The 27,919-nt window shown below is 39.0% G+C and overlaps 1 protein-coding gene across 1 annotated transcript in view; it reads left to right on the top strand.

Annotated features, from left to right (window-relative positions):
• The window catches only part of SCP2 (sterol carrier protein 2), a 140,111-nt gene that overhangs the window by 97,706 nt on the left and 14,486 nt on the right, over nt 1-27,919 (top strand). The window contains exons 12-14 of the mRNA XM_039237793.1: nt 19-172; nt 18,710-18,803; nt 27,186-27,315. Coding sequence (XP_039093724.1) covers nt 19-172; nt 18,710-18,803; nt 27,186-27,315 — 378 coding nt within the window. The remainder of the gene's footprint in view (nt 1-18; nt 173-18,709; nt 18,804-27,185; nt 27,316-27,919) is intronic.

The following is a 27,919-nucleotide window of genomic DNA, read 5'->3' as shown; positions in this document are numbered from 1 at the left end:
CTGTGTTCGATTTGTTAGGTCTGGCTCAGTGCGCTGAACTCTGCTGGCAGCTGAGAGGGGAAGCCGGAAAAAGGCAAGTTCCTGGTGCAAAGGTTGCTCTGCAGCATAATTTAGGGATTGGAGGAGCTGTGGTTGTCACGCTCTACAAAATGGGTTTTCCTGAAGCTGCCAGGTGAGTGGCATTCGGGTTTTGTCTGTTAATGAATACTGACTTTTCACAGCTGATGATGTTGTACATGTAAAAAGTCCAAATTTTATTGTTTTAGTACTCAGTACTTATCTTCTTACATTGCTTTGACAGCCTGGCTTTAAAAGTTTAAAACTGGCAATTGGCTTTTAAACCTAACCAGCCTTAGGAAATTTTTGTTAAAAATTTTTGTTCAAAAAAGGAGGCAGCAAAGTCAAAAGAGAGTGCTGAAGTAAAAATCCTTAGCCCTGCCAACCTGAGTGATTTTAATTTAGGCAAGTTACTTTTGTCTCCTTTTTCACAGTTTGCTTTCTCTTGTATGTACATAGCTTCCCAGGCTTCTGAGGTTGTTTGGAGAAAGTTCTCAAATACACTGATTGGATCTCTGTACATGTATGTTTCAGAATCCAGCTAAGCCCTCACTGCTGCTAGAATTCTTTTTATTTGTCTCTTGCTGATTTTCTTCCTGTCCTTGTCAAATGCCTCTGCTCCTCAGATCTCCAAACACTTTCTATTCCAAGGCTTTCAGGATCCCTCAACTTCCTTGCTCTTGTCTCAGAGAAGTGTCATTCGTTCTTCCCATAGGCAAAGAAAGCCCTCTTTGGTCCCAAGGCCAGGCTTTCCTCTTTGAATGCTTTTGTTACCAACCACTTACTGTAACTTTGTTCTAAATGTTAAGTATATTTAGATTCTCCCTTTAGAATCTTTTCATCTTTGCCTTTCCCGTTGACTCCTTTCTGTTAGCAAACATGTTCAGGTCTAACATACGCTAAACGCTTATTTTTCTTCTTGGCTTATTTTCTTTCCTAATGAGCCTTTTATACTGGGCCACTTTTGTTTGTCCTTGCTGAAATATCTAAATACAAAAAAATTGGTTTTTGACCTTGTCGCTGTTGTCAGGTAAGGCCAACAGTGATCTGATTATGAAATATTCTTGTCTTTATTCTCTTTAACCCTGGTGTAGCTATAAACAGTAATTGGCTCCCTTTTTCCTCCTGAAATTCTTGGTAATTATTTATTTATTTTTCTTTCTTTTTAAATTTTTAAAAAATATTTATTTATTTTTGAGAAGAGAGAGAGTATGAGCAGGGGAGGAACAGAGAGAGAGGGAGACATAGAATCCAAAGCAGGCTTCAGGCTCTGAGCTGTCAGCACAGAACCCAACATGGAGCTTGAACTCATGAACTCAGATCATGACCTGAGCTGAAGTCAGACGCTTAACTGAGCCACCCAGGTGCCCCATCTATCTATCTATCTATCTTTCTCTCTTTCTTTCTTTCTTTCTTTCTTTCTTTCTTTCTTTCTTTCTTTCTTTTCTTTTCTTTTCTTTTCTTTCCTTTCTTTCTTTTCTTTCTTTCTTTCTTTTTTGATGTTTATTTTTGAGAGAGAGACAGAGAGAGCACAAGTGGGCAAGGGACAGAGAGAGAGGGAGACACAGAATCTGAAGCAGATTCCAGGCTCTGAGCTGTCAGCACAGATGCAGGGCTTGAACTCATAAACTGCAAGATCAGGACCGGAGCCAAAGTCAGACACTTAAATGGCTGAGCCACCCAGGCACCCCTATTTATTTATTTTTTCACACTTTTGGTTCCACAAAGGATATGTGACACACTTCTTTTCAGAATCCATTATATTCTTATGTTTTACAAGCTCTTGAGTCTCTTTTGTCTGTCCTTTCACTTTTCTTTTTCTTTCTGGAATATCATTTCTGTTGTGAAAATTCTATTGATTAAGGCCCTTCTTGAGTACCATGTCCCTTTAAATATCCACATCACTTTTACCTCTTATACCCTTATCCAGTTTTGGTTTAGTTCCACATTTTTATTCCCCTTATATGAAATCCTTGAGGCCTAAGACTGTGACATCACTCCACTCTTCTAAGGATCTCTGTCAAAGAGAGTGAATGTTTCTTGAATTGAATCACATAAAAAGGTGTTAAGATGTTGAATTTTCTAGTTTCCTCTTAAATGTGATCATCAGTCTCTACCGTCTTCCGGAATTCCATCCAGTTCATATTTGGAGTTGAAAACTGTCAGTAAAAGCCAAACTTTAAAGTTACTTTATAGCTACTGGAGTCAGCATATTAATATAACTGTCTAATTTGCTCAGATTAGAAGGCTATGAATTTGGGGCAATAAATTCTACTTTAAACATGGAATTCTCACAATTCTTTTAATTTCAGGAGACTAAATAATTGGGAGATTGAATTGTTCAAAACAACGACAGTGATATTTCTGGGAAAGCAGAATTATGAAAAAATCCAGCTGATATACAGGTTTCCCTTGCTATCCAAAAGTAAAGCATTCCTATGATCTTAAGCCAAATAGTATAAAGCAAAGAAGCAATTATCATTACTTTATATGGAAAAATTCTTGAGTGTTCCCAGACCCCCCAAATAACCTCTTTTATGCTTTACTGATATCTTAGGGCACATCTTACTAACAGATGTACAAAATAAATGCAGATAAAGCATAGGTGCGCACGGATACAGTACCCAGTGGCTCCCTGCTGAGTGTAGTTCTTGCGGAAGGAGCTTGGGGGTGGTGCCACTCTCCATGTATGCACTGCCTCCATCATGGCTTGCTGCAAAACAAACATTGAACTGTATCATCTCTTTTGTCTTTTTTTTGGTAAAAACCAAAATCCTCTTTGGATTTCTTTTGGTTAGCAAAAATAGATACTAATGTAGGGCTTTTGTAGAAGCAAGATGGCATAACATGAACTGAAAAGCAGAGATACCTGCACTAATGACTATTAAGAATTAATGACTAGGCAGAGAAGGACAAATACCATATGTTTGCACGTATAGGAGGATTAGGAGGAACTTGACGGAGGACCAAGGGGGAGAAGAAGGGCGGAAATGGTGGGGGAAAGGGAGAGAGGCAAACCATGAGAGACTCTTGAATGCTGACAAAAACTGAGGACTGATGGATGTGGGGGGGAGGGGGGGATGGGCATGAAGGAGGGCACTTTGGGGATGAGCACTGAGTGTTATGTAGAAACTAATTTGACAATAAACTATTTGTAAAAAAAAAAAAAAAAAAAAGAATTAATGACTAATAAGAAAATATTGAAGGTATTATTTATATTTTTAGTGATACAACATAACTCACCACAAAGGCCACAGTTGGGAAAATGATTCTAAATCTGAAGGCACAAATACAGTTTTAAAGCAAGGTTGTGGTTTCATTTTAAACAAAGTCATTTTAAGGTACTCTTTTAGGATTCCTGAACCCAGTTCCAACATGGAGCATGGGAACCCCCACTCCCCATCCCCAAATACCAAGCAATTCTTGGACACCAATAGATCTGAATTCAACTCATCTGACACTAGCTACCCAGAGATAGCATCAGGTTCCACAGCTTAAATGTTCAGTCCCACAGACTGACCCACACCCACCACTTCAGGTGCCAGTCACAAACCTCAGGCTAGCTATAGGTTGGAGGGTTCAGTGACCTCTTCCTTGGGTTTGATTAATTTGCTAGATTACTAGCAAACTGCTAGGCTCACAGAACTCAGAGAAACATTTACTTACGTTTATCAGTTTATTAAAGGATATGTATGATAAAGGATATGAATCAACAATAAGATGAAGAGATAAATAGGGTAAGGTCCCAAACAAAAGTGCTTGGGGCATGGTTGATTTGGTAGTATGAGGAAGGGTTCTGGTTTCTTAAGTGTGGAAGCTCTCTGAAAAGGACCAAAAAGCTATCCTCTTAAGTTTTTATGGAGTCTTTAGTACATAGTCATAATTGACCAAGCCATTGGCCATTGGCCAATCTCCAGCTCCTCTCCCCTCCCAGATTGTAGTGGTGTGTGGTGGGGTCCAAAGTCACCTCCATTAATAATAAGACACTCAGTTTACCTTTATGACTGTGAAGCATTTTCGAGAACTGTGGATGAAGACCAAATCTATCTGAGAAATATATTTTAGTCATCTGATGACCAAATAATTTTTCCTATGAATCATTATATTGCAGGTACCCATTGCACATGATCTGATTTACTTAGTTTCTTATTTAAAAAAATTTTTTTTTAATGTTTTATTTATTTCTGAGAGAGAGAGACAGTGTGAGCAAGGGAGGGTCAGAGAGAGTGGGAGACACAGAATCCGAAACAGGCTTCAGGCTCTGAGCTAGCTGTCAGCACAGAGCCTGACATGGGGCTCGAACCCATGAACTGTGAGATCATGACCTGAATCAAAGTCGGACATTTAACCAACTGAGCCACCCAGGCACCCCACTTAGTTTCTTATTTATCTAACTTTGATGGAGCAATTGCTGCATACTTAGGCCTGCAGTATGGTCCTCTGCCTTCCCTATATGTGGGGAAGGCAGACATAGTTTTTTCAAAATGCTGTAGAAGCCCAGAGGAAGAAATTATTATGAAGAAGGTAAGTTTAAACGAAATGATTAGGATTGCCCAGCAGAATATCCTAGAGAAAGGATATTCCAGGCAGGTGTGTAGATAGGCACAGAGATTTGAGATACAAGGTTTGGTGAGTGGTTGTATTGTGTGGGTATAGAGTAGATTATTTTGTGTGTGCCTTGGTAGACAGGCAGAGTCAATAGTGTGTAGGTGGCAGGAGATACAGTTGTAACTAGACTGGATTTTTGTTTTGAAACCTTCAAATGCTCTGTTCAGGAGTTTGGAACTTACCCACAGAATGATCATGTGATTACATTGCACCTTAAGCAGATCAGTCTGGCATTAGTTTGAGTTGAATGATGGAGAAACCAGAGACCAGGAATCCTCTCAGGAGGCAGTTGTACAGTTGCAGCAGTGTGGATAAGAAGTGTTCAGTGCTGGGGTGCCTGGGTGGCTCAGCCAGTTAAGCGTCTGCTTCTTAATTTTGGCTCAGGTCATGATCTCACAGTTTGTGAGATTGAGTCCTGCATTGGGCTTAGCACTGAGAGTGGAGTCTGCTTGGGATTCCCTCTCTCTTTAACCCCCCCTCCCCTCAAAATAAATAAACATTAAAAAAATATCCAGTGCTGCAGTAGGAACTGAGAAAATGAAGAGAAGTCATATTTAAGAGTTGTGACCAATTGTATTTAATTTATAGTTAAACTTTTCTTTCTTTTAAGTTAGATCAATTTTTAACAGTATTTTTTTTCTGCTATTACTTTCTGGTTTTGAGCTATATCTTGGATAAATTGAGGCCTGCTGTCTTAGTCTGTTCAGGTTGCTATAATAAAATTTGTCCTTGGCCCCCAAAATTCATGTCTTTCTCGTGTTATCGACTCAAAAGTCTTAAATCCACAGTGTCATTTAAATATCATCTAAATCACAGATGGATGAGACTGAAGGTATGTTTCATCGTAAGGCAAATTCCTCTCCAGCTGTGAACCTGTGAGATCAAACATGGTATGTGCTCCGAAAGAACAATTCTGGGGCAGAAATAGGATAGACACTCCCATTCTGAAAGGGAGAAATAGGCAAGAAAGAGTCCTGAGCAAATCCCAACTCCAACACGGAAAACATCATTATACCTTAAGGTTTGAAAATAATCTTTGGCTCCATGTTCTCCCTCTAGGTACTTTAAGATGAAGGTACTGCCTTCTAGACACACTGGGGTGGGATTTGGGCCCCCAGGGTTCTAGGCAGCCCTGCTCCTGTGGGTTTGCGGGGCCCAGCCCATTTTGTGGCTCTCATCCTCTAGAATTGCACATGGGTGACTTTGCTCGTCTGGGGTCATAGATATGGCTTCACCCTTGAGGTTCCACTGGGCATTGCCCTAATGGGGACTCTCAGTGGTGGCCTCACTCCCGTGAGGGTTCTCTGCCTGAGGATCTTGGAGGCATCCTTAGAAATTTGGGAGTAGACAATCATGATCCTACAGCTTTGCTGGGTGCAGCATATGCTTCACCAGGGCCTGCCAAAGCCCAGCCTAGGATGGCAGAGGAATGGGATGTTAGAATGAGGGGGAGCAGAGCCCATGATGTGAGATGACACTGGGCAGTGGTAGCTGTTCTTTTGAAATTGTTCTGCCCCTCCGTTCCTTGCACTCTGGGTTTGTGAAGGGAGGGGTAGTTCTGATGATCTTCTTGCCTTTGGAGTCATTCTTCCATTGTATTAGACAATTCTTGGTTTGTGTGAGATAACAGAAAATATAAATATTTGGACTTTGACCCTGGATCCTGACACAGGGCTCCTAAAACCCTTCTAAATTCTCAAGTTCACCAGGAGCATCTTTTGTTCTAATGAGGTGACTCTGGGTAGGCTTCTAGATGGCCCTGGGATGGGTGTTGGTCACCAGAAACACCAAGCCATAATTAGAAGCTTGAAACTTTCAGTCCCACTCCCCATCCTCCAGAGAAGAGCTGGAAATGGAATTAATGATCATGCCTACTATTAAAGAACAAAAGTTCAACTGAGTTTAAGTGAATCAGGCAGCATCCCATTAGCGAGCAGAGGGAAGGAATCTCTTTAATTTAGACCAGTTTCGAATAAGAGTATTGACTTTGTATTATAACATCCTATTCATTTTATGTAAGTGGAGAGCTTTTGCAATACAGATTGAGGATTGATGTGCATTCTATACTCTGTTAAATGAAATCTGTTTATGAATGTATATACGTATATATGAGAAAAGCATGAGCAGGAAAGGGGCAGAGAGAAAGAGAAGAGAGAGAATCCCAAGCAGGCTCTGCACTGTCAGCACAGAGCCCCATGCAGGGCTTGATCTCACCAACCATGAGATTGTGACCAGAGCCAAGATCAAGAGACACTTAACAGAGTAAGCCACTCAGGCACCCAATGAAACCTATTTTTCAAACCAAACTTTGTTTTTTGGTTTTTCTTTTTTTAAATTAAGGTATAATTTACATGTAGTAAAAGTCACCTTTTTAATGCATAGTCCTGCAAGTTTTGTCAAATATATACAGTCATGTAACTACCACTGTAATCTTGATACAGAACAGTTCTACCACTTCCCAAAATTCCTTATTCACCTTTGTGGTTAACCCTTCCCCCTAGCCCCAGCTCCTGGTAACCGCTGATCTGTTTTGTGCCTCTATAGTTTTTCCTTTCCAGAATATCATGTGAAAAGAACCAAAAAGGCTTTGAGTCTGGCTTTTTTCACTGATCATAATGCATTTGATTATTCATGTTATTGTATATATCGGTAACTTGTTCCTTATCGATGAGTGGCAAGCATTCCATTATATGCATGTACCATAGATTGTTTATCCATTCCTTGGTTGAGACTTATTTATTTATTTTATTTTTTAATAATTGACATAAAGACTTTTTTAAAAATATAATTTATTGTCAAGCTGGCTAACATACAGTGTACACAGTGTGCTCTTGGTTTTGGGGATAGATTTCTGTGATTCATTGCTTACGTACAACACCTAGTGCTTATCCCAACAAGTGCCTTCCTCAATGCCCATCACCCATTTTCCTCTCTCCCTCCCTCCATCAATCATCAGTTCTCTTTATTTAAGAACGTCTTGGGGCGCCTGGGTGGCTTAGTCGGTTAAACGTCCGACTTTCGCTTAGGTCATGATCTCTCGGTTCGTGGGTTTGTGCCCTGCTTCGGGCTCTGTGCTGACTGCCTGCTCTGAGCCTGGAGCCTGTTTCAGTCTGTGACTCCCTCTCTCTCTGACCCTCCCCTGCTCGCACTGTCTCTCTCTCTCTCCTAGAAATAAATAAAAACATTTAAAAAAAAAAAAAAAAGAATGTCTTATGGTTTGCCTCCTTCCTTCTCTGTTTGTAACTATTTCCTTCCCCTTCTCTTTCCCCATGGTCTTCTGTTAAGTTTCTCATGTTCCACATATGAGTGAAAACATATGATATCTGTTTTTCTCTGACTGACGTATTTCACTTAGCATAATACTCTCCAGTTCCATCCATGTTGTGGCAAATGGCAGGATTTTAGTCTTTCTCATTGCCATGTAGTATTCCACTGTATATATAAACCACATCTTTATCCATTCATCAGTTGATGGACATTTAGGCTTTTTTCATAATTTGGGCTATTGTTGAAAGCACTGATACAAACACTAGGTTGTGTGTGCCCCTATGAATCAGCACTCCTGTATCCTTTGGATAAATTCCTAGTAGTGCTATTGCTGGGTCATAGGGTGGTTCTATTTTTAATTTTTTGAATAACCTCCACACTGTTTTCCAGAGCAGCTGTACCAGTTTGCATTCTCACCAACAATGCAAGAGGATTTTCATTTCTCCACATCCTCACCAGTATCTGTTGTTGCCTGAGTTGTTAATTTTAGCCACTCTGACAGGTGTGAGGTGGTATCTCACTGTGGTTTTGATTTATATTTCCTTGATGATGAGTGATGTTGAGCTTCTTTTCATGTGTCGTTGGCCATCTGGATGTCTTTGGAAAAGTTTCTATTCATTTCTTCTGCCCTTTTCTTCACTGGATTATTTGTTTTTCAGGTGTGGAGTTTGGTAAGTTCTCTATAGATTTTGGATAATAACCCTTTATCCAGTATGTCATTTGCAAATATCTTTTCCCATTCCGTCAGTTGCCTTTTAGTTTTATTGATTGTTTCCTTTGCAGTGCAGAGGATTTTTATCTAGATGAGATCCCAATAGTTCATTTTTGCCTTTATTTCCCTTGCCTTTGGAGATATGATGGGCAAGAAATTGCTGCAGCCAAGGTCAAAGATGTTGTTGCCTGTTTTCTTCTCTAGCGTTTTGATAGTTTTCTGTTTTCATTTAGGTCTTTCATCCATTTTGAGTTTATTTTTTGTGCATGATGTAAGAAAATGGTCTAATTTCACTCTTTTGCATGTTGCTGTTCCCTTCTCCCAGCACCATCTGTTAAAGAGGCTGTCTTTTTTTCCGTTGGATACTCTTTCTTGCTTTGTCAAGGATTAGTTGGCCATACATTTGTGGGTCCAATTTTGGGTTCTCTATTCTATTCCATTGGTCTATGTGTCTGTTTTTGTGCCAAGATCATACTGTCTTGATGATGACAGCTTTGTAGTAGAGGCTAAAGTCTGGGATGGTGATGCCTCCCATTTTGGTCTTCTTCTTCAATATTACTTGGGCTATTCGGGGTCTCGGGGTCTTTTGTGGTTTCATACAAATGTTAGGATTGTTTGTTCTAGCTTTGAGAAGAATGTCTGTGCAATTTTGATTGGGATTGCATTGAATGTGTAGATTGCTTTGAGTAGTATTGACATTTTTTTTTTAAATATTTTTATTTATTTCTAGGAGAGAGAGAGATAGCGTGAGCAGGGGAGGGCCAGAGAGAGAGGGAGACACAGACTCTGAAACAGGCTCCAGGCTCTGAGCTGGCAGTCAGCACAGAGCCCGACGCGGGGCTCGAACCCACTAACTGCGAGATCATGACCTAAGCGAAAGTCGGATGCTTAACCGACTAAGCCACCCAGGCGCCCCTGAGTAGTATTGACATTTTAACAATATTTATTCTTCCAATCCATGAGCATGGAATGTTTTTCCATTTCTTTGTGTCTTCTTCAATTTCCTTCATAAGTTTTCTTATAGTTTGTATCCTTGGTTAGGTTTATTCCGAGGTATTTTATGGTTTTTTGTGCAATTGTGAATGGGATCAGTTTCTTGATTTCTCTTTCTGTTGCTTCATTATTGGTGTATAGAAATGCAACTGATTTCTGTACACTGATTTTGTATCCTGCAGTTTTGCTGAATTCATGTATCCGTTCTAGCAGCTTTTTGGTGGAGTCTTTTTGGGTTTTCCATGTAGAGTATCATCTGTGAAAAGTGAAAGGTTGATTTCTTTTTTGCCAGTTTGAATCCCTTTTATTTCATTTTGTTGTCTGATTGCCGAGGCTAGGACTTCCAACACTATGTTAAATAACAGTGGTGAGAGTGGACATCCTGTTGTGTTCCTGATCTCAGGGGGAAAGCTCTCAGTTTTTCCCCATTGAGGATATTAGCTGTGGGCTTTTCATATATGGCTTTTATGATGTTAATTTATATTCCTTCTATCCCAGCTTTCTTGAAGGTTTTTATTAAGAAAGGATGCTGTGTGCTCGCTTCGGCAGCATATATACTAAGAAAGGAGGCTGTATCTTGTCAAAGGGTTTTTCTGCATCTCTTGACAGGATTATGGTTCTTATCCATTCTTTTGTTAATGTGATATATCACATTGATTGATTTGTGAATATTTAAGCAGCCCTGCAGCCCAGGAATGAATTCCACTTGATCATGGTGAATAATTTTTATAATATGCTGTTAAATTCAGTTTGCTAGTATCTTGTTGAAAATTTTTGCATCCATGTTCATCAGGGATATTGGCCTGTAGTTCTCCTTTTTTGCTGGGTCTCTGTCTGGTTTGGGAATCAAGGTAATGCTGGCTTCATAGAATCAGTCCAGAAGCTTTCCTTTCATGTCCAATTTTTGGAACAGCTTAAGAAGGATAGGTATTAACTTTGCTTTAAATGTCTGGTAGAATGAGCACTGGGTGTTATGTGGAAACTAATTTGACAATAAACTATTTGTAAAAAAAAAAATAAATAAATAAATGTCTGGTAGAATTCCCCCTGGGAAGCCATCTGGCCCAGGAGTCTTTTATCTATTTGGGTGCTCTCTCTTTTCTTTCTGAGAAGTCTAGCTAGGGTTTATCAGGGTTTTTTTTTCCTCCCCCAAAAAAACAGCTCTTAGTTTCATTGATCTGTTCTACTGTTTTGTTTTGGGTTTTTTTTTTTGGGGGGGGGGGATTCTATATTGTTTATCTCTGCTCTGATCTTTATTATTTCTCCTCTTCTGCTGGCCTTGGGGTTTCTTTGCTGTTCTGTTTCTAGTTCCTTCAGGTGTACTGTTAGGTTTTGTATTTGGGATTTTTCTTGTTTGTTGAGATAGGCCTGGATTGCAATGTGTTTTCCTCTTAGGGCCACCTTTGCTGCATCCCAAACGGTTTGGACTATCATGTTTTCATTTTCATTTGTTCCATATATTTTTAAATTTCTTCTTTAATTGCCTGCCTGGTTGACCCATTCATTCTTTAGCAGGATGTTCTTTAACCTCCATACATTTGGAGGTTTTCCAAACTTTTTCTTATGGTTGACTTCAAGTTTCATAGCATTGTGATCTGAAAATATGCATGGTATGATCTTAATTCTTTTATATTTATTGAGGGCTCTTTTGTGACCCAGTATGTGATCTGTCTTGGAGAATGTTCCATATGCACTTGAGAAGAATGTGTATTCTGCTGCTTTTGGATGAAAAGTTGTGAATATATCTGTCAAGTCCATCTGGTCCAGTGTATCATTCAGGGCCATTGTTTCTTTATTGATTTTCTGCCTAGATGATCTGTCCATTTCTGTAAATGGAGTATTAAAGTCACCTGCAATTACCGTATTCTTATCAGTAAGATTGTTTATGTTTGTGATTAATTGATTTTTATATATGGGTACCTCCAAATTGGGTGCATAAACATTTATAATTGTTAGCTCTTCTTGATGAATAGACCCTGTAATTATAATATAATGCCCTTCTTCATGGTTGAGGCATATTTAGATTGCTCCAGTTTTTGTTTTGTTTTGTTTATGGAAAATTATTTAAATTAGCTTGAAAGATTAACTCAACATGTGAAAACCCTAACTAATATAAGAATTTAAAAGTTGGGGGCGTCTGGGTGGCTCAGTCGGTTAAACCTCCGACTTTGGCTCAGGTCATGATCTCACGGTTCGTGGGTTTGAGCACCGCATCGGGATCTGTGCTGACAGCTGGCTCAGAGCCTGGAGCCTGTTTCGGATTCTGTGTCTCCCTTTCTCTCTGACTCTCCCCTGCTCACACTGTCTCTCTCTCTCAGTCTCTCTCAGAAATAAAAACCTTAAAAAAATTTTTTTTTAAATTTAAAAGTTAGAAGTAAAGTTGTATCAGTGCAATGATTACAGCAGTATATATGCTCATAAACTAGAGGGACCAGAAGCAGCAACATGGAAAATTGAGTATAGGAAACTTGTTTGAGTGGTAGGATTATAGGTGATTAGCTTTTTCATTTTCTAAATTTTTATTTTAATTAGAACTCTTTATTTTGACATAATTACAGGGAAGAACATACAGGGAAGAATTACAAGAATAGTACAAGGAACTCCCATATATCTTGTAGACTCAGTTTTACCAGTTGTGTTTATGTTTTGCCTCATTTGCTTTATTGCTTTTTCTCTATGTACATTTATATTTGCACATATTTTTTTCTAAAATAGTTGAAGGTTGGGGACCTTATGCTCTTTTACCCCTAAATAATTTTTTATAATTTTTAAAAAAAATTTTTTTAATGTTTTATTTATTTCTAGCAGAGAGAGAGAGACAGTGTGAGCAGGGAAGGGTCAGAGAGAGAGAGAGAGAGAGTCATAGACTCTGAAACAGGCTCCAGGCTCCGAGCTGGTAGTCAGCACAGAGCCCGACGCGGGGCTCGAACCCACGAACCACAAGATCATGACTTGAGCGAAAGTCAGACGCTTAACCGACTAAGCCACCCGGGCGCCCCTATAATTTTTTAAAAAGTTTTTATTTATGTATTTTGAGAGAGAGACAGAGAGAGCGAGGGAGGGGCAGAGAGAGAGAGACAGAGAAAATCCCCAGCAGGCTCTGCACTATCAGTGTGAAGCCCGATATGCGTCTCAAACTCACCAACTGTAACCTGAACCAAAACGAAGAGTTGGACCCTTAACCAACTGAGCCACCCAGGCACCCATGCTTTATCTCAAAATAATTTAATGCATGTTTCCAAAAACAAGGACATTCTTTTAATCACAGTGTAGTTATCAAAATAGGAAATTTAATAGAGATAACATACTACTAATACCTAATCCAATGAACATATTCACAGTTTGATAATTGTTCCAATAATATCTTTATAAAAGATACAATAAACTTCACTTTTTTTCCTCCTTGTCTAGATTCAGGAATTCATTCAGGAATGCATTTAGCTGTCATGTCTCTTTAGCTTTCTTTAATCTGAAATAACCCCTTAGCCTTTGTAATTCTTGGAATTGACTTTTTTGAAGAGTGTAAGTACATTCTTTAAGAGAATAATGTTTCTCAATTTGCATTTGTCTGATGTTTCCTCATAATTAGATTCAGATTGTACATTTTTTGCAAAAAATACCACTGAAGTGATGATATCCTTCTTAGCATATCATATCTGGAAGCAAGATAAAGAGATTGCCCCTGCTATCCAAAAATAGAGCATTCCTATGAAACCTTTCATAAGCTGAAATGGCGCAGAGTGAAGAAGCAATTACCGTGTTGTAGAAGCTAGAATCCTGTTTGGATTTTTTTCTGGTAAGCGAAAACAGGGATTAATGTTAGCCTTTCATAAAAGCAAAGTGACCTAAAGGGAACTGTTGAATAGCAGAGGATACTTAACTGTGGCCTGTGGGAACTTGTAGTCTGGACTCTGCCCCATAAGTATCAAGATACTTTGGACACTGAAAAGTGCTACTTAGTATCAGTATTTTATCATATACAATTTGGAACTGGCAAGTTTAAATTTTTTTTTTAATGTTTTATTTATTTCTGAGAGAGACACACAGCGTGAGCAGGGGAGGGTCAGAGAAAGAGGGAGATACAGAATCCGAAGCAGGCTCCAAGCTCTGAGCTGGCTGTCAGCACAGAGGCCCGACACAGGGGGCTCGAACCCATGAATCGTGAGATCATGACCTGAGCTTAAGTCGAATGCTTAACCGACTGAGCCACCCAGGCACCCTGAGGAATTTCACTTCCATTCAGTCACTGTTTACTGAGTACCTATTGTAAGCTGGTAACAGGAGATAGAATTTTTTTTTTAAGTGTGGTATCTGCTCTGGAGAAGCTGTCATTTAGTAGAGTTTTACAGAAGAGGAGTTTCCTGGCCTGCATCTTGAGGGATAAAATGGAATTTACTAAGACAGAGGTATTCTAGATACAGGGCGTGGCAGTGACAAAGGCATGGAAGAGTGGGGTAGCATGCCATGATAAATATTGCAGTATTTCAGCATGGCAGGGCTGTGGGTTCCATTCCTCATTAGTGATATTAGGATGATTCCTCTAATCACCTTGCTTTTCAGCTTCTTAGACTTCCCATACCTACTTGTTCACTTTTATTCTCAGCTGATGGGTTTGCCTTACACATTGTTGAAAAAAATAGAAGCCATTAGACCAGACTCCTTCATCTTCCATTCCAAGACCTAATCTAGAATTCCACCCATCTGATTCTCTTTCTTCTACTGAGTCACCTCCTCTTCTTATCACAGGCCTCTGGATCTCATCCTCTGTCACCTTCTCAAGACTTGTTTTTCTAGCTCCTTTTACCTGGCTCATTACTGTCATCAGGCAAAAAATGCTCTGATATGTTAATAGTAAAAAAATAAAAGCAACACATTTTCCTTGATACCATAATCCCCTCCAGAGACCACTCTTTTTCACTGTTCCTCTAAAAGTAGTATCTCAAAAGAACCACACTGTCTCTGTTTCTCTCTCCTATTCACTCTTTAATTGACTATAATTAGACTTCTACCTTCCACTACTTCTTAAAATTGTTTTTGTTAAGTCACCTTTACTCTCCATGGTGCCAAATCCAGTGGGTGTTTGACCTTTGGCAGCATTTGACATGGCTTCCTCCTCTCCCAAATTCTTTCTCCCGTCTCAGCTTCTGCAATACCATGCTCTTCTGGTTTTCCTCTTGTATCATTGGCTGCTGCTTCCTCTTCTCTAAGTAATGGAGTTCCATAGGATGTTGTCCTGAGCTTTCTTCTTTGTCTATAATTCCCTCAAGGGAAGCTTATCAGTTCCCATAGATTTAAATAATTTCATTATGTTGATAGTTATTCTCATTTTATATCCAACCTCAACCCCTCCTCTGAGCTCCAGACTCTCCTATCCAACTGCCTTCTTGTCTCACAAATGTCTGCTACTTCATGTGCCTAAAACGCAACTTTGATCCTCTCTACTCCCACTGCTTTTTTCCTTTTATCCACATGTGGCACTGCCACCCCCTCAGTTATTCAGGAACACCTAAATCATCCTTGCCCTCATCCTTACCCCTCAACCTTAGATCCTCCTTACATCCCCTCACCCTTAGATCCTCCTTATTCCCAGTAGCAAAGTCAGTATATTCTGTCTCTAAAATGTATTTGAATCCACTTCCTTCTCTCCATTTCCACTGGTACACTGCCTTCACTGGAGTCCAGACCATCATTACTTCTTACCTGGACTATTCCAGCAGCCTCCTAACCTTTCTCCCCACCTCTGTTCTTGCCGCCCCCTCCCCAATTCATTCTGCACACTGTTGTAAGAATAATCACCAAGCAACCTGCAGTTGATTCTTGAACAATGTGGGAATTAGGGGTGCTGTGCGTGCAGTTGAAAATTCTCCAGAGCTTTTGATTCCCTAAAAACTTAACAACTAAGAGCCTACTATTGATCAGAATCCCTACCTATAACATAAAAGGTCAGTTAACACATATTTAGTATGTTAAATGCATTATATACTGTATTCTTCCAATAAAGTAAGCTAGAGAAAAGATGACGACATTAAGAAAATCATAAGATGGGGGTGCCTTGGTGGCTCAGTTGGTTAAGTATCTGATTTCGGCTCAGGTCATAATCTCATGGTTTGTGAATTCAAGCCCCACTTTGGGCTCTGTGCTGACATGACAGCCCAGAGCCGAGATCCTGCTTTGTATTTTGTGTCTCCCCCTCTCTCTGCCCCTCCCCTCCTCATACTCTGTCTCTGTCAAAATGAATAGATATTTAAAATTTTTTTAAAAAAGGAAAATCATAGGGAAGATGGGGTGCCTGGGTGGCTCAGTTGGTTAAACGTGTGACTCTTGGTTTTGGCTCAGGTCACGATCTCACCATTTTTTGAGTTCGAGCCTTATGTCAGGCTCTGCACTAATGGTGCGTGGCCTGCTTGGGATTCTCTCTCTCTCTCTCTCTCTCTCTCTCTCTCTCTGCCCCTCCCCTGCTTACACTGTTTAAATAAACTTAAATATTTTTAATAAAAAAATCATAAGGAAAAGAAAATACATTTATAGTACTGTATTTATTGGAAGAAGAAAAACCCTTATGTAAGTGGATCCACACAGTTGAAAACTGCATTGTTCAAGGGTCAACTGTGTTTCACTTCCCTACTTAATCATTTCAGTAGCTTCCCAGATTCCCTACTTAGCCTGCAAGATCTGGCCCCTGACCAGTTGTCCAGTTTCATTTCACGTCAGTCTCCCCCCACTTGCTGTGTTCCAATGACACTGGTCTTGTTTTAATTTAACATACCAAGCTCCTTTCTCTCTCCCAATCTTTGATCTTTGCAGTTTCTTCTTTGAATGGCTAGTTCCTTTTCTTTTTTTAATAGGGTGTTAGCTTAAATTCAGCTGCTCTGAGATGTCATTCCTTGACTGCTCCACCTAAAGTAGTTTCCTCTTTTCATTTGCTCCCTATGCTTGCAAATTGTTTTGTCTATGTACCTCTTTTTCTCCTCTACTAGAAGAGTATAAGCCCAATGAGAGCAGGGGTGGGGTCTGACTCATTCACCCTTATATTCCCACTACCTTGAACAATACTTGGTGTATGTGTCAGGCACTCATTATATATTTATGCAATGATAGAAAGAAAGGGAAGAGAAAGGAGAAATGGGTGGGGGAGGTAGAGAGACAGGAAAAAGAGACAGAAGGAGGAAGAAGGGATAGAGAAAGAAACAAATGCTTACTGAGCAACTGCTGTGCTCTTGACTCCTTCAAATATATCCTTCCTGTGTTGTTCCAGTCTGGGTCCCCAGCCATCATCAGCCTGCTTGTGGTATGTCAGAGGAATTACCTAGCACCCCATCTCCCTCAGACTCCTCAAGTTTTTGTTTGTGTCTAATGCTTGAGGCTCTAGAGTGTATACCAGTCACGCTATCACTTTTTACTATGGGCCAGGGGCTCTGCTAGGTGCCCGACCGACACACAGGATTCTACTTATTATGCAAAGTCATTGGCCTTCTCCACCTTCTACCTTGCCTCCCCACTAGAAGTGCATAGAGGTGAAGTAGTTTACTTAGAATCATATAACTGGTGAGTGGAGGAAGCTCTTGGGATTCAAACTCAGGCCTTTGAAGCTATAAAGATTGTTCCTTCTGCTAGATCAGGCCATTTATCTGTAGTTGTTCCCGAACTATTAAACAATCATTTGGCAGATGATTGTTAAATTCATATCTTGTATAACAGATAAATATAAATCTTGAGTCCAGCCTCTGCTTTTAACTCTGTTCTAATCACCATCATCTCTTGCCTGGACTACTGCAATAGTCTCTTAACCAGTCTCCCTGTCTTGCTGTTTGCACCCTTACTTACAGTCCCATTTTCCAGCTGGCAGCCAGATTTATTTTTTTAGAACATGTGAATTGGATCTTTCTACTCTCTGGCTTATACCCAACAGTTCTTCTCATTACACTTAAAACCCAAACTCCTAACCATAATCTATAATGCCCCTTATTATCTCGCTCTGCATGTTTCTGTGACCTTAGATCCTTTTACTTCTCTACTCTGCTCAAATCATACTGCCCTTCTTATAGTTCCTTTAACTGCCAAGCTAGTTTTTTCCTCCAGTTGTTTTTTGTTTTTGTTTTTGTTTTTACACATTATTTATTTTTGAGAGACAGAGACAGACAAAAAACGAGAGGGGAAGGGTCAGAGAGAGGAGACACAGAATCTGAAGCAGCCTCTAGGCTCTGAGCAAGCTGTCAGCACAGACCCTGACACAGGGCTTGAACCCATGAACCGTGAGATCATGACCTGAGCTGAAGTTGGACACTCAACCAACTGAGCCACCCAGGTGCCCCTTTCCTCAAGTTTTTTATAGTTGAGGAGTTTAGAATTGGCTTCCCCACCTATATCTTTACATGGCTAGCTCATTTGCAAAATTTAAGACTGAATTTAAATATTACCTCCTCAGAGAGGCCTAGCTGACCAGGCCATCTAAAATAGAACACCCAACACACACATATATACTTTCTCTATATCCTCTTGACCTGTTTTATTTTCTTCATAGCAATTGTTTTTCACATTTTTTTTGCTTGTTCATTGTCTCTTTCCCCAACTAGCTTCATTGGAGTAGGTTTCTTTGGTTTCTGTATTCTTCTTTTTTTAATATATTTTTTAAAATGTTTTATTTATTTCTAGGAGAGAGAGAGAGACAGCGTGAGCAGGGGAGGGTCAGAGAGAGAGGGAGTCACAAACTGAAACAGGCTCCAGGCTCTGAGCTGGCAGTCAGCACAGAGTCTTACGTGGGGCTCGAACCCACTAACCGTGAGATCATGACCTATGCGAAAGTCGTACGCTTAACCGACTAAACCACCCAGGCGCCTCTGGTTTCTGTATTCTTAAGGATAGTGCCTAGCACCTAGTGAGCCCTCAATATTTGTTGAAAAAATGGGAAGAAAAGCTTAACTGTTTCATGGGATTAATTATGGTTTTCTTTGGTAAGAGTCACAACACCTCTGTTCTTAGGGCTTTTAAAAATTATTATTGTTAAATGTTGAAAAACCTAGTATCTGCATGATTCCATGTGTTGAAATTGATTCTTTTCTCCACTTCTTTTAGAACTCATCAAATTGAGGCTGCTCCAACCAGCTCTTCAGTTGATGGATTTAAGGCAAATCTTGTCTTTAAGGAGATTGAAAAGAAACTTGAAGAGGTAAGTAAGATTTATATAAAATACTACCAGGAGGACCTTGATGCTAGAGGAAGCAGATACAGATTTCTGGTGTTGCCATGAAATGTACAAGTTGAAAATATATATGATATTGTCAAGTATTGAGTGTATTTTAGATTTTTTTCTTTTTTTTTTCATTTTATTTATTTTCAGAGAGAGAGCACAAGCAGGAGAGAGGGACAGGAGAGAGAGAGAGAGAGAGAGAGAGAGAGAGAGAAAATATCTCAAGCAGGCTCCATGCTCAGTGCAGAGCCTGATGTCGGGCTTGATCCCAGGATGCTAGGATCATCCAAAATCAAGAGTTCAAGGCTTAACCAACTGAGCCACCCAGGCACCCCAGAAAGAATAATAAAGTGTATACTTAAAGGTACCTAATAACAAAACACCTTGTAAAAATAAAACTTTTGTGCTTGAGTGTTTTTCAAAGTAGTTTTTTCTTATAAAAAGTGATGCTAATTTAAAAGAAATTCACACTATACAGAACGTATAAAAAAGAAAAATTAAAAATCCCCTGCAATTCCAGGGGCTCCTGGGTGGCTCAGTTGGTTAAGCGTTCGACTTCAGCTCAGGTCATGATCTCATGGTTCATGAGTTCGAGCCCCACATCAAGCTCTGTGCTGACAGCTCAGAGCCTGGAACCTGCTTCAGATTCTGTGTCTCCCTCTCTCTCTGCCCCTCCCCCGGCTTGTGCTCTTTGTCTCTTAAAAATAAACATTAAAAAAAAATTTTTTTTTAATTCTCTGCTGTTCCATTACTTAGAGTTCACTAAAATGTTAACAGTGATTGACATTGTTTCAGACATCTCTCTGTGTATGTGAATATACAATTCTATATAACCAGGATCATACAATATATGTTGGGTTTTTAAAATTATACTCTGTATACAAATTATTTTTACGTACAATTGTCTTGATAGATAATAAGCACACTGAGGCATTTTAACTAATTTTTTTCAAAAAGAGCTATTCTCTTTTTTTTTGAGAGCTATTATTCTCTTTAGGTGGGATTACATTTTTACTTCATTGTCTCAAAACTAAAGGCATCTTGGAATATCATTACTGATATTAAGTTTCAGACCAATAAGGCACTGTTATAGCCACAGTCACACAGTTCTAATTAAACATCTATTAAAGTGACCAAAGTAGGCTGAAATAAAAGGATTCAGAAAAGTCAAACTGTGTATCTCATTCCTGCTACTGTGTGAAAGGCATACATTGTGCATATCTCCTCCTTATTGTAGCACAAAGAACTTATTAACATCTAAGGTTATTGATTGCACTTTGGGTGGGAAAACAGTCAGTGTGACTGATGTGTCTTGACAGAGGTCCCTGCGTTTCTAAGATTTTCACGATCAACAACCTTCCAGAGGCAGACAGAACAAGGTTTGCCAGTTCTGGGCAGGCAGGCACCAGCCAAGGAGCTGCAGACCTGTCTTGCCACCATCTTGTGGGGATGTACTTGCGTGGGGCAAGTTGGGGGTGGGGGGTGGGAAATACCTGTTTCATAACCTGCTTTTTTCTCTTCACAGTGTGTTCCATGCCCATAAATATAAATCCTTACAGTTAGTCTTAATGACCACCTAGTACACTTTTGAATTTATGTATCATAATCTATTTAACTAGTCTCTTATGATTGGTTGTATTTAAATTTTGCAAGTAAAATAGTGGTATAATAAATTTCCTTTTTTTAAAATTTTTTAATATTTTATTTGTTTCTGAGAGAAACAAAGAGAGAGACAGCATGAGCAGGGGAGGGTCAGAGAGAGAGGGAGACACAGAATCTGAAACAGGCTCCAGGCTCTAAGCTGTCAGCACAGAGCCTAACACAGGGCTTGAACCCACAAAACCGTGAGATCATGACCTGAGCCAAAGTCAGACGCTTAACCGACTGAACCACCCAGGCGCCCCAATAAATTTCCTTTTTAACTCATCTTTAAATACATAATGCCAGGGTGCCTGAGTGGTTCAGTCAGTAAAGGGACCAACTTCGGCTCAGATCATGATCTCATGATTTGTGAGTCCGAGCCCTGCATCAGGCTCTCTGCTGTCAGTTCAGAACCTGCTTCAGATACTCTGTCTCCCTGTCTCTGTCTCTGTTCCTCTCCTGTTCTCTCTCCCCTTTCCCTCTCTCTTTCTCTCAAAAATAAACTTTTTTTTTAAAGTTAAAAAAATACTTAATGCCATGATCATTTTAGCATAAATAATTAAAGGAGGAAATTGTTGGGTTGGTATTTTGCATTTTGGTATATATTGCCAAGCTATCCACCCACCAAAAATAGGGCACTAATTTACAAACAACAGTTCATGGGAATGACTGTTTTTTAGCTCACACCTTCTCCAGTGCTATGTTAGCTGGTTTATAAAAAAGCATTGCCAATCTAGTAGGAAAAAATAGCTCATTATTGTTTTGTTTTGTTTCTTTTTGTAAGTAATTTCTGCCCCCAACATAGGGCTCAAACTCATGACCCTGAGATTAAGGGTCACATGCTCTACTGACTGAGCCAGCTCTGAGGCTCACCCTATTATTGTTTAATTTCTTTCATTCTGTATGTCCACTAAACTGACTTTGGACTCTAATGGCTCAACTTGAATTTTTTTCTTGCCACCAATATTTGCCTGCAGACCAATCCATTGGATAATTGCTTCTGCCAAGTTACCCCATTTTTTCCAACTTTATTGTCAAAAAATCAAATAAAAATAATTAGAGAGTATCTGGTATGGCTATATGTCAATTATTGAATACTTCATTATTGAGATTAACAAAGCAGTGCTGTTTTTCTGTTTTTATTCAGTCTTCTTTAGCTTTGCAAATGTATTCCTCCTGCTCCCATTTTAATCCTTTTCTCCTCCCTCTGTAACCTCACTTGCATGGACTTTGTCTTCTTGTTTCCTTCCCACGATTGTAAGTTTCCTAAATGTTTGTAAAGACTAGAAAGAGTGAAAGTCTTGAAATCTTTTGTCAATTCATGCATTTTCTGCATTAGCAAAGGAAATCTGGCAAGAGATTTTATTTCCACTTTTGTTGTTGTTAGCAATACCCCATTGCTCTTCTTTGAATTCTGTCTTAACTTTTTGTTCCTGTTACGTTTGAGACAGGACCTACTCCTTGACCTTTTGCCTACTCAGAAAGAAGTACTTTTCCTCACTCAAGGACACACTTAGCACTTTCTTAGTATTAATGATCTTTAGTTGCGCAACAAAATATGTCTTTTTCCCCCTTTTAACTCTCTCCTTGTCCATTTCTTACCCTCTCACTTCCTCTTCAATGAAAAAATGTTATTAGAGGATCAGTTGGTTCTTAAAAGTAACAGCAAGTGCAAAATCAATCTACATCTGTTTTAAGGAGGCAATTGGAATTTCTCTCCAAGTATGCTAGGTAGAATTCCTAAATGTTTGCTGGTTATTTTCCTGCTCTAACTTGTTGGTGTCTGTCATAGCTCTATTTCTGAGGCATTATGTAAGCAGATGGCTTGGATGCACCCGGAAATAGTCATTCATGAGCTACTGGCCCCCAAGGGAAACCTGGCTCTTGGGTGGCCTACCACATCAGGATTATTAACCCACTCTTCTAGATTGTCTTCACAGAAACTTGAGAGATAAAAGATCTCAAGGAATGTGGAGAAGACTTGAACTTTCTTTTAAAAAATTCATTTATAGAGACAGAAACTGCTTTCATAGGTTAAAGTCGGAAATATTGATGTAACCTACTTTGTAATAGGGTATGGTGAAACGACAAGAGCCTTGAATTTGAAATTAAACCAAGCTGGGATTGAGTTGTGGTTGTACAACCCAGTAGCCATATATCACTGCCCTTCAGGGAACAGAGTTTAGTGGGAAGATAAACATGGAAAATTTTCCGAGGGGAAAAAAAGAACTGCTTTAGCTAGGAATATGGATGAATTGGGCAAAGGGCTATCAAAGTGTCCAGAAGAGACAGAAAAGCCTTCCCAGAAGAATTAGTAAGTGAGCAGGGACTTGATGAGTTTCATGTGAAATTGTGACTAAGAGGAGGTGAGTGAACTGGGACAGGGCATGAGCAAAGGCATGGAGGCACATACGTTGATGGAATTCAGGATGATCAGTATTGTTAGAACGTGAAGACTGCGGAGGATGAAAAAGAGGCTGAAGATAAGAACAGATAAATATCCCTCAGATTTTGAAGAATTTTGAATGATATGTAAAGACAGACTTCATCCTATAGGCTATGTGGAGCCACATTTAAGAAATTCACACCTGTAAGTATTAGATGGCTTATGTTAGTGTTAGATAAGTTATGTTAGATGGATTACTCAGCAGCAGGACAGGGCATAGTCTAAAATGTCCTTAACCTTTATGAGCTTCAGTTTTTTCTGCTCAATGAGCCGATACTAATACCTGTCCAACTACTTCCAGGTGTTTATAGAGATTAAAGAAATAATGTGTATGAAAGTACTTGAAAACTTTATAGTCCTGAAAAGATTATTATTATCATTAATTTCTCCTAAAGCTAACTTAAAATAACTTGAATGAAATCTTTTAAGGGAAGCTGAAATAAGAGAATTGCTCTTTCACTTTAAAAATCTAACAGAGGGGGGATGGCTTGCACCTGTGTGGCTTAGTTGGTTAAGTGCTGGACTTTGGCTCAGGTCATGCTCTTGCACTCTGAGTTCGAACCCCACATCTGGCTCTCAGCTGTCAGCATGGAAATTGCTTCCATCCTCTGTCCCTTCTCTTTGCCCCTCCCTTGCTGTCTCTCAAAATTAAATAAATATTTTTAAACATCTGACAACAAGGGTATCTGTGGGCTTAGTCAGTTAAGCATCCAACTTCAACTCAGGTCATGATCTTTCAGTTTGTGGGTTCGAGAAATGCCCTGGTGATTGTGGAGGTAAGTAGACCCTAGACTAAATATTTTTAGAGTAGTTTCTTTGGAGTTTAAGACCCATAGTTGTTTCTAAATAGGTTCAGGTGTGTTATCTAGTATAAGAAAAAGATGGACATATCCATTAGGGTGATTAACATTAAAAAGATAAAAGTCTGGGGTGCCTGGCTGGTGCAGCCAGAAGAGCATGGGACTTTTGATCTTGGGGTCATAAGTTCAAGCCCCACATTGGGTGTAAAAATTACCAAAAAATTAAATAAACTTTAAACAAATAAAATAAAAACACAAAAGTCTGTGAGGTATGGAAAAATTGGAACCTTCATTGCTGGTAGGATTATAACATGGTGCAGATACTTTAGAAGACAGTTTGGTATTTTCTCAAAATGTTTAACATCACCTTATGACCTAGGAATTTCACTTCTAAATATATACGTAAGAAAAATTAGAGTCTTTGTGCATATAAAAAAGGTGTACACAAGCATACATAAAGTATTATTCGTAATAGCTAAAAAGGGAAGGAAGCAGCCAGCAACTGATGAATGGCTAAATAAAATGTTCTGCCTTCATACAGTGGAATGTTATTTGGCCATAAAAAGGACTGAATTACTGATACATGCTTCAGCATGGATTGGGTGAACCTTACAAACATTTTGCTAGGTGAAAGTTGCCAGTCACAAAAGATCATGTAGTGTGTGATTCCATTTATATGATATGTCCAGAATAAGCATATCCACAGAGATACAAAGTAGATTAGTAGTTGTGACTACTAATGGCTATGGGTTTCTTTTTAGGGTGATGTTTAAAATTAGATAGTGGTGTTGGTTGCACAACTTTGAACATACTAAAATACCACTGAGTTGTATTCTTCAAAACAAAACACAACAAAAAGAAATAAAGAGCTTTGGCTAGCCTCTCTGCTTGCATAGAAACAAAAGTTAGTACCAAAAGGAAGAATCCTGTGTCTAAATTATTGCAGGCTTGTAGGCTGAAATAAAAAGATGGGAAATAAAAGCTATTAGAAACTATAAGAGAACTCAAAAGGTAGCCAGTTCCAAAATAAATATTCAAAGATTAATATATTTTTTAAGTTTATTTATTTTGAGAGAGAGAGGAAGAACAAGTCCGGGAGGGACAGAGAAAGAGGGAGAGAATCCCAAGCAGGCTCTCCACGCTATCAGTTTGGAACCTGACATGGGGCTCAGTCTCAGAACCATGTCATCATGACCTAACCCGAAATCAAGAGTTGGACGCTTAACTGACTGATCCACCCAGGCACCCCAGGTTTAATATGTTTTTTTTATATATTTGTAATAACTCAGTCATAAAATGCAACAAAAAATGTATTATTAACAAGAGCAATATAAAGTATAAAACACCTAAGAATAAACTTGGTAAGAAATATACAAGAGCCTATGTGGGAAAAAATTGACAAAATATTGCCAAGGGACATCAAAGAAAACTTGAAGTATATAATATTTTCAGATGGAAGGAGTTAATATTGTAAAGATACTACTTCTATCCTAAACTGATCTAACAGATTTTATATAATCCCACCTAAATCAAACAGCATTTTGGTGGGAAGAACTCACTAAATGATTATGATGTACATGTAGAGGGAAAAAAATGTCCAAAACAAATTCACGAATATTTGGGAGAGAGGAATTACAATAGGGATTTATTATACCAAAGTATAAAATACATTATAAAACTATAATATTGGCACAGGAATAGCAGACAGATCATAGAGTAAAATAACAACAAAATGCTAACATTTATTAAGCAATTACTCTGTGTTTTATAAACCTTTAAATATCATACAACACTATGAGGGTAGTTACCATCATCTCCGTTTCACAGCTAAGAGGGAGATTCAGAGAGCTTTAGTAACTTGGTCTGGTCCATAGCAGGAATTCAAGCCTATGATGATTGCAGATTCACTGTTATTAATTAGCAATTAATTAGAAATTTAACCTTCTATAAAGGAGGCTATGTAAAAATATTTGATAATCTTTGATATTTGATATCAAAATATTTGATAAAATAGTGTTATTTACAGCACTGTTAAAAGTGCCAGAAGTAAGAACTAATCTAAATATGAAGCAACAAAGTATTGTTTGGATGTATAGACATTTACACCAATAAAGACTATATGTGGTCATTTAAAATTATGTAGTAGAGGGGCACCTGAGTGCCTCAGTCCATTAAGCATCCAATTCTCAATTTTGGCTCAGCTCATGATCTCAGGGTCGTGAGATCGAGCCTCACATTGGGCTCTGCGCTGGGTGTGGAGCCTGCTTGAGATTCTGTCTCCTCCTCTTCCTGCCCCTCTCCTGCTCATGCACACATGCCCTCTCTCTCCCTCTCTAAAAAAAAAAAGTTTAAAGCTGTAGAAGACTAGTTAGTGACACAGAAATGAGGATAATTATGTGAAACAGAAAAATGGATTACAAAACAATATATATAAAATGTGATCCCATTTACAAAAATATATGCATAGAAAAAAGAGGGGATTTATATCAAAATATTATTTTCTTTGAGTAGTAAAATTATGAGTGATTTATATTTTCTTTTTTATCAATATTTTTTCCATAGCAAATGTTTTTTAAAAGAAAAATAATTGCAGTAGAATTATCATGGGTTTGGTTTATTTTTTAAGAAAGGTATGTGAGCTTGTTGTCATCCTTTCATTTTTCACTGTGCCAGCTGCCTTAGCTGTTTCTTAGTGCTCCTGTAGCCAGTCCCCTGTGCTTCCCTTCATCCCAATGTTGTCATAGTGATCATTTACCCTTTTAACTCCTACTTCTATATTCTTAGTGCCTAGAATAATGTCTGGTGCCAATCATTGTTCTGATCAATAAATATTTCAGTAGGGAAAGATAAAACAAAGTACGAATGAAGATGAGGGAGGGAGAAAGGAAATCAACCTACACAGTTACGGATTTGAGGTGATTTTTTCAGCTTCATTCCCCCAAGATCCAAAAGTAATTGGTGGTTGATATATTACTTGTATAATTCTCTATACTAACAGAAAATAAGTTGACCCCTCCCCCCCACAAAAAAGACTTTGCTTTCAGAACCAGTTATGTTTAAGTTCTAAGTGTGGGAAACCAGAAACACATGTAAAGGAATTTATCTGCAAAAAAAAAAAAAAAAAAAAAGAGAGAGAGTGGGGGTTCAAATATTCAGGCAGGCCAGAACAAATCTGAAACTGAGACAAAGGAAAGCTGCCTCAGTAACATGCTACTGTGCCACCCCCATCCTCCCCTTCCTTCCACCAATTGCATCCAGCAAGCCACTGTCAACAAGAGATTTGGCAGATGAGGGAGTTGTTGCCCATTGCCTTTCACATTTTCGGGGTAAAAGATCCTAAGGGAGCTTGGGGATTGCTGCAGGCCTGGCCACTCACGTCATGTATCTATTTAAACATTTAATTTGGAAAAAGCCAGAGAAACGAACTTCATATAACTCCTAGCATTTGTTTGTTTGTTTCTTCTTTCTTTCCAGGAAGGGGAACAGTTTGTGAAGAAAATTGGTGGTATTTTTGCCTTCAAGGTGAAGGATGGCCCTGGGGGTAAAGAAGCCACCTGGGTGGTGGATGTGAAGAATGGCAAAGGATCAGTGCTTCCTAACTCAGGTCAGTGAAGTAATGACTTCATTTACAAGAGCACTGACAAGTTCACAAGGGAAAATAGGGGTCTGCTTTGGTGTTTCCCAAAAGGGGTGGCTTTGGTGGTATAGGACCTTGTTAAAGAACTAGTGAATCCTTGGGGACAGGAATACATCACAGCTTCCTCCTCCAGAAGATTGGGAGGCTCCATCACAGAACTGACAGTCTTAGGCTTTAGAATTAGACAAACTTGGGTTGTGGTCCTGCCTTGCCACTCACAGATTGTGGTCTTGAAAAAATTATTTAACTTTTCTGAGCCTTGGTTTTCTGATCTCTAAATGGGAATCATAAATGGTACCTATTTCATAAGGTTGATGAAAAGATTAAGAGAATTGTCTTTTAATTATCCTGTAAAGCACATGCTCCAGTGTATGGTTACATAGCCTTGAAAGTCCTGTCCATATTCAATCACTACCTCCCCTTCCTCTCATCCCAGTCTTTCTTGAACCCACTCCAGTCAGCTTATATCCTCATTGCTATTCTAAAACTGTTCTTGTCAAGGTCACTAGTGACCACCATATTGCTAAATTCAGTGGTTCTCAGCCTTCATGATATTACGTGATATTACTTT

This window comes from Hyaena hyaena, unplaced genomic scaffold (genome assembly GCF_003009895.1).
Source record: "Hyaena hyaena isolate Hyena2069 unplaced genomic scaffold, ASM300989v1 scaffold_5, whole genome shotgun sequence".
Classification (NCBI taxonomy): Eukaryota; Metazoa; Chordata; class Mammalia; order Carnivora; family Hyaenidae; genus Hyaena; species Hyaena hyaena.
Note: the sequence above shows the minus strand (reverse complement) of the source record. Positions and strands in the feature narration are given on the sequence as shown.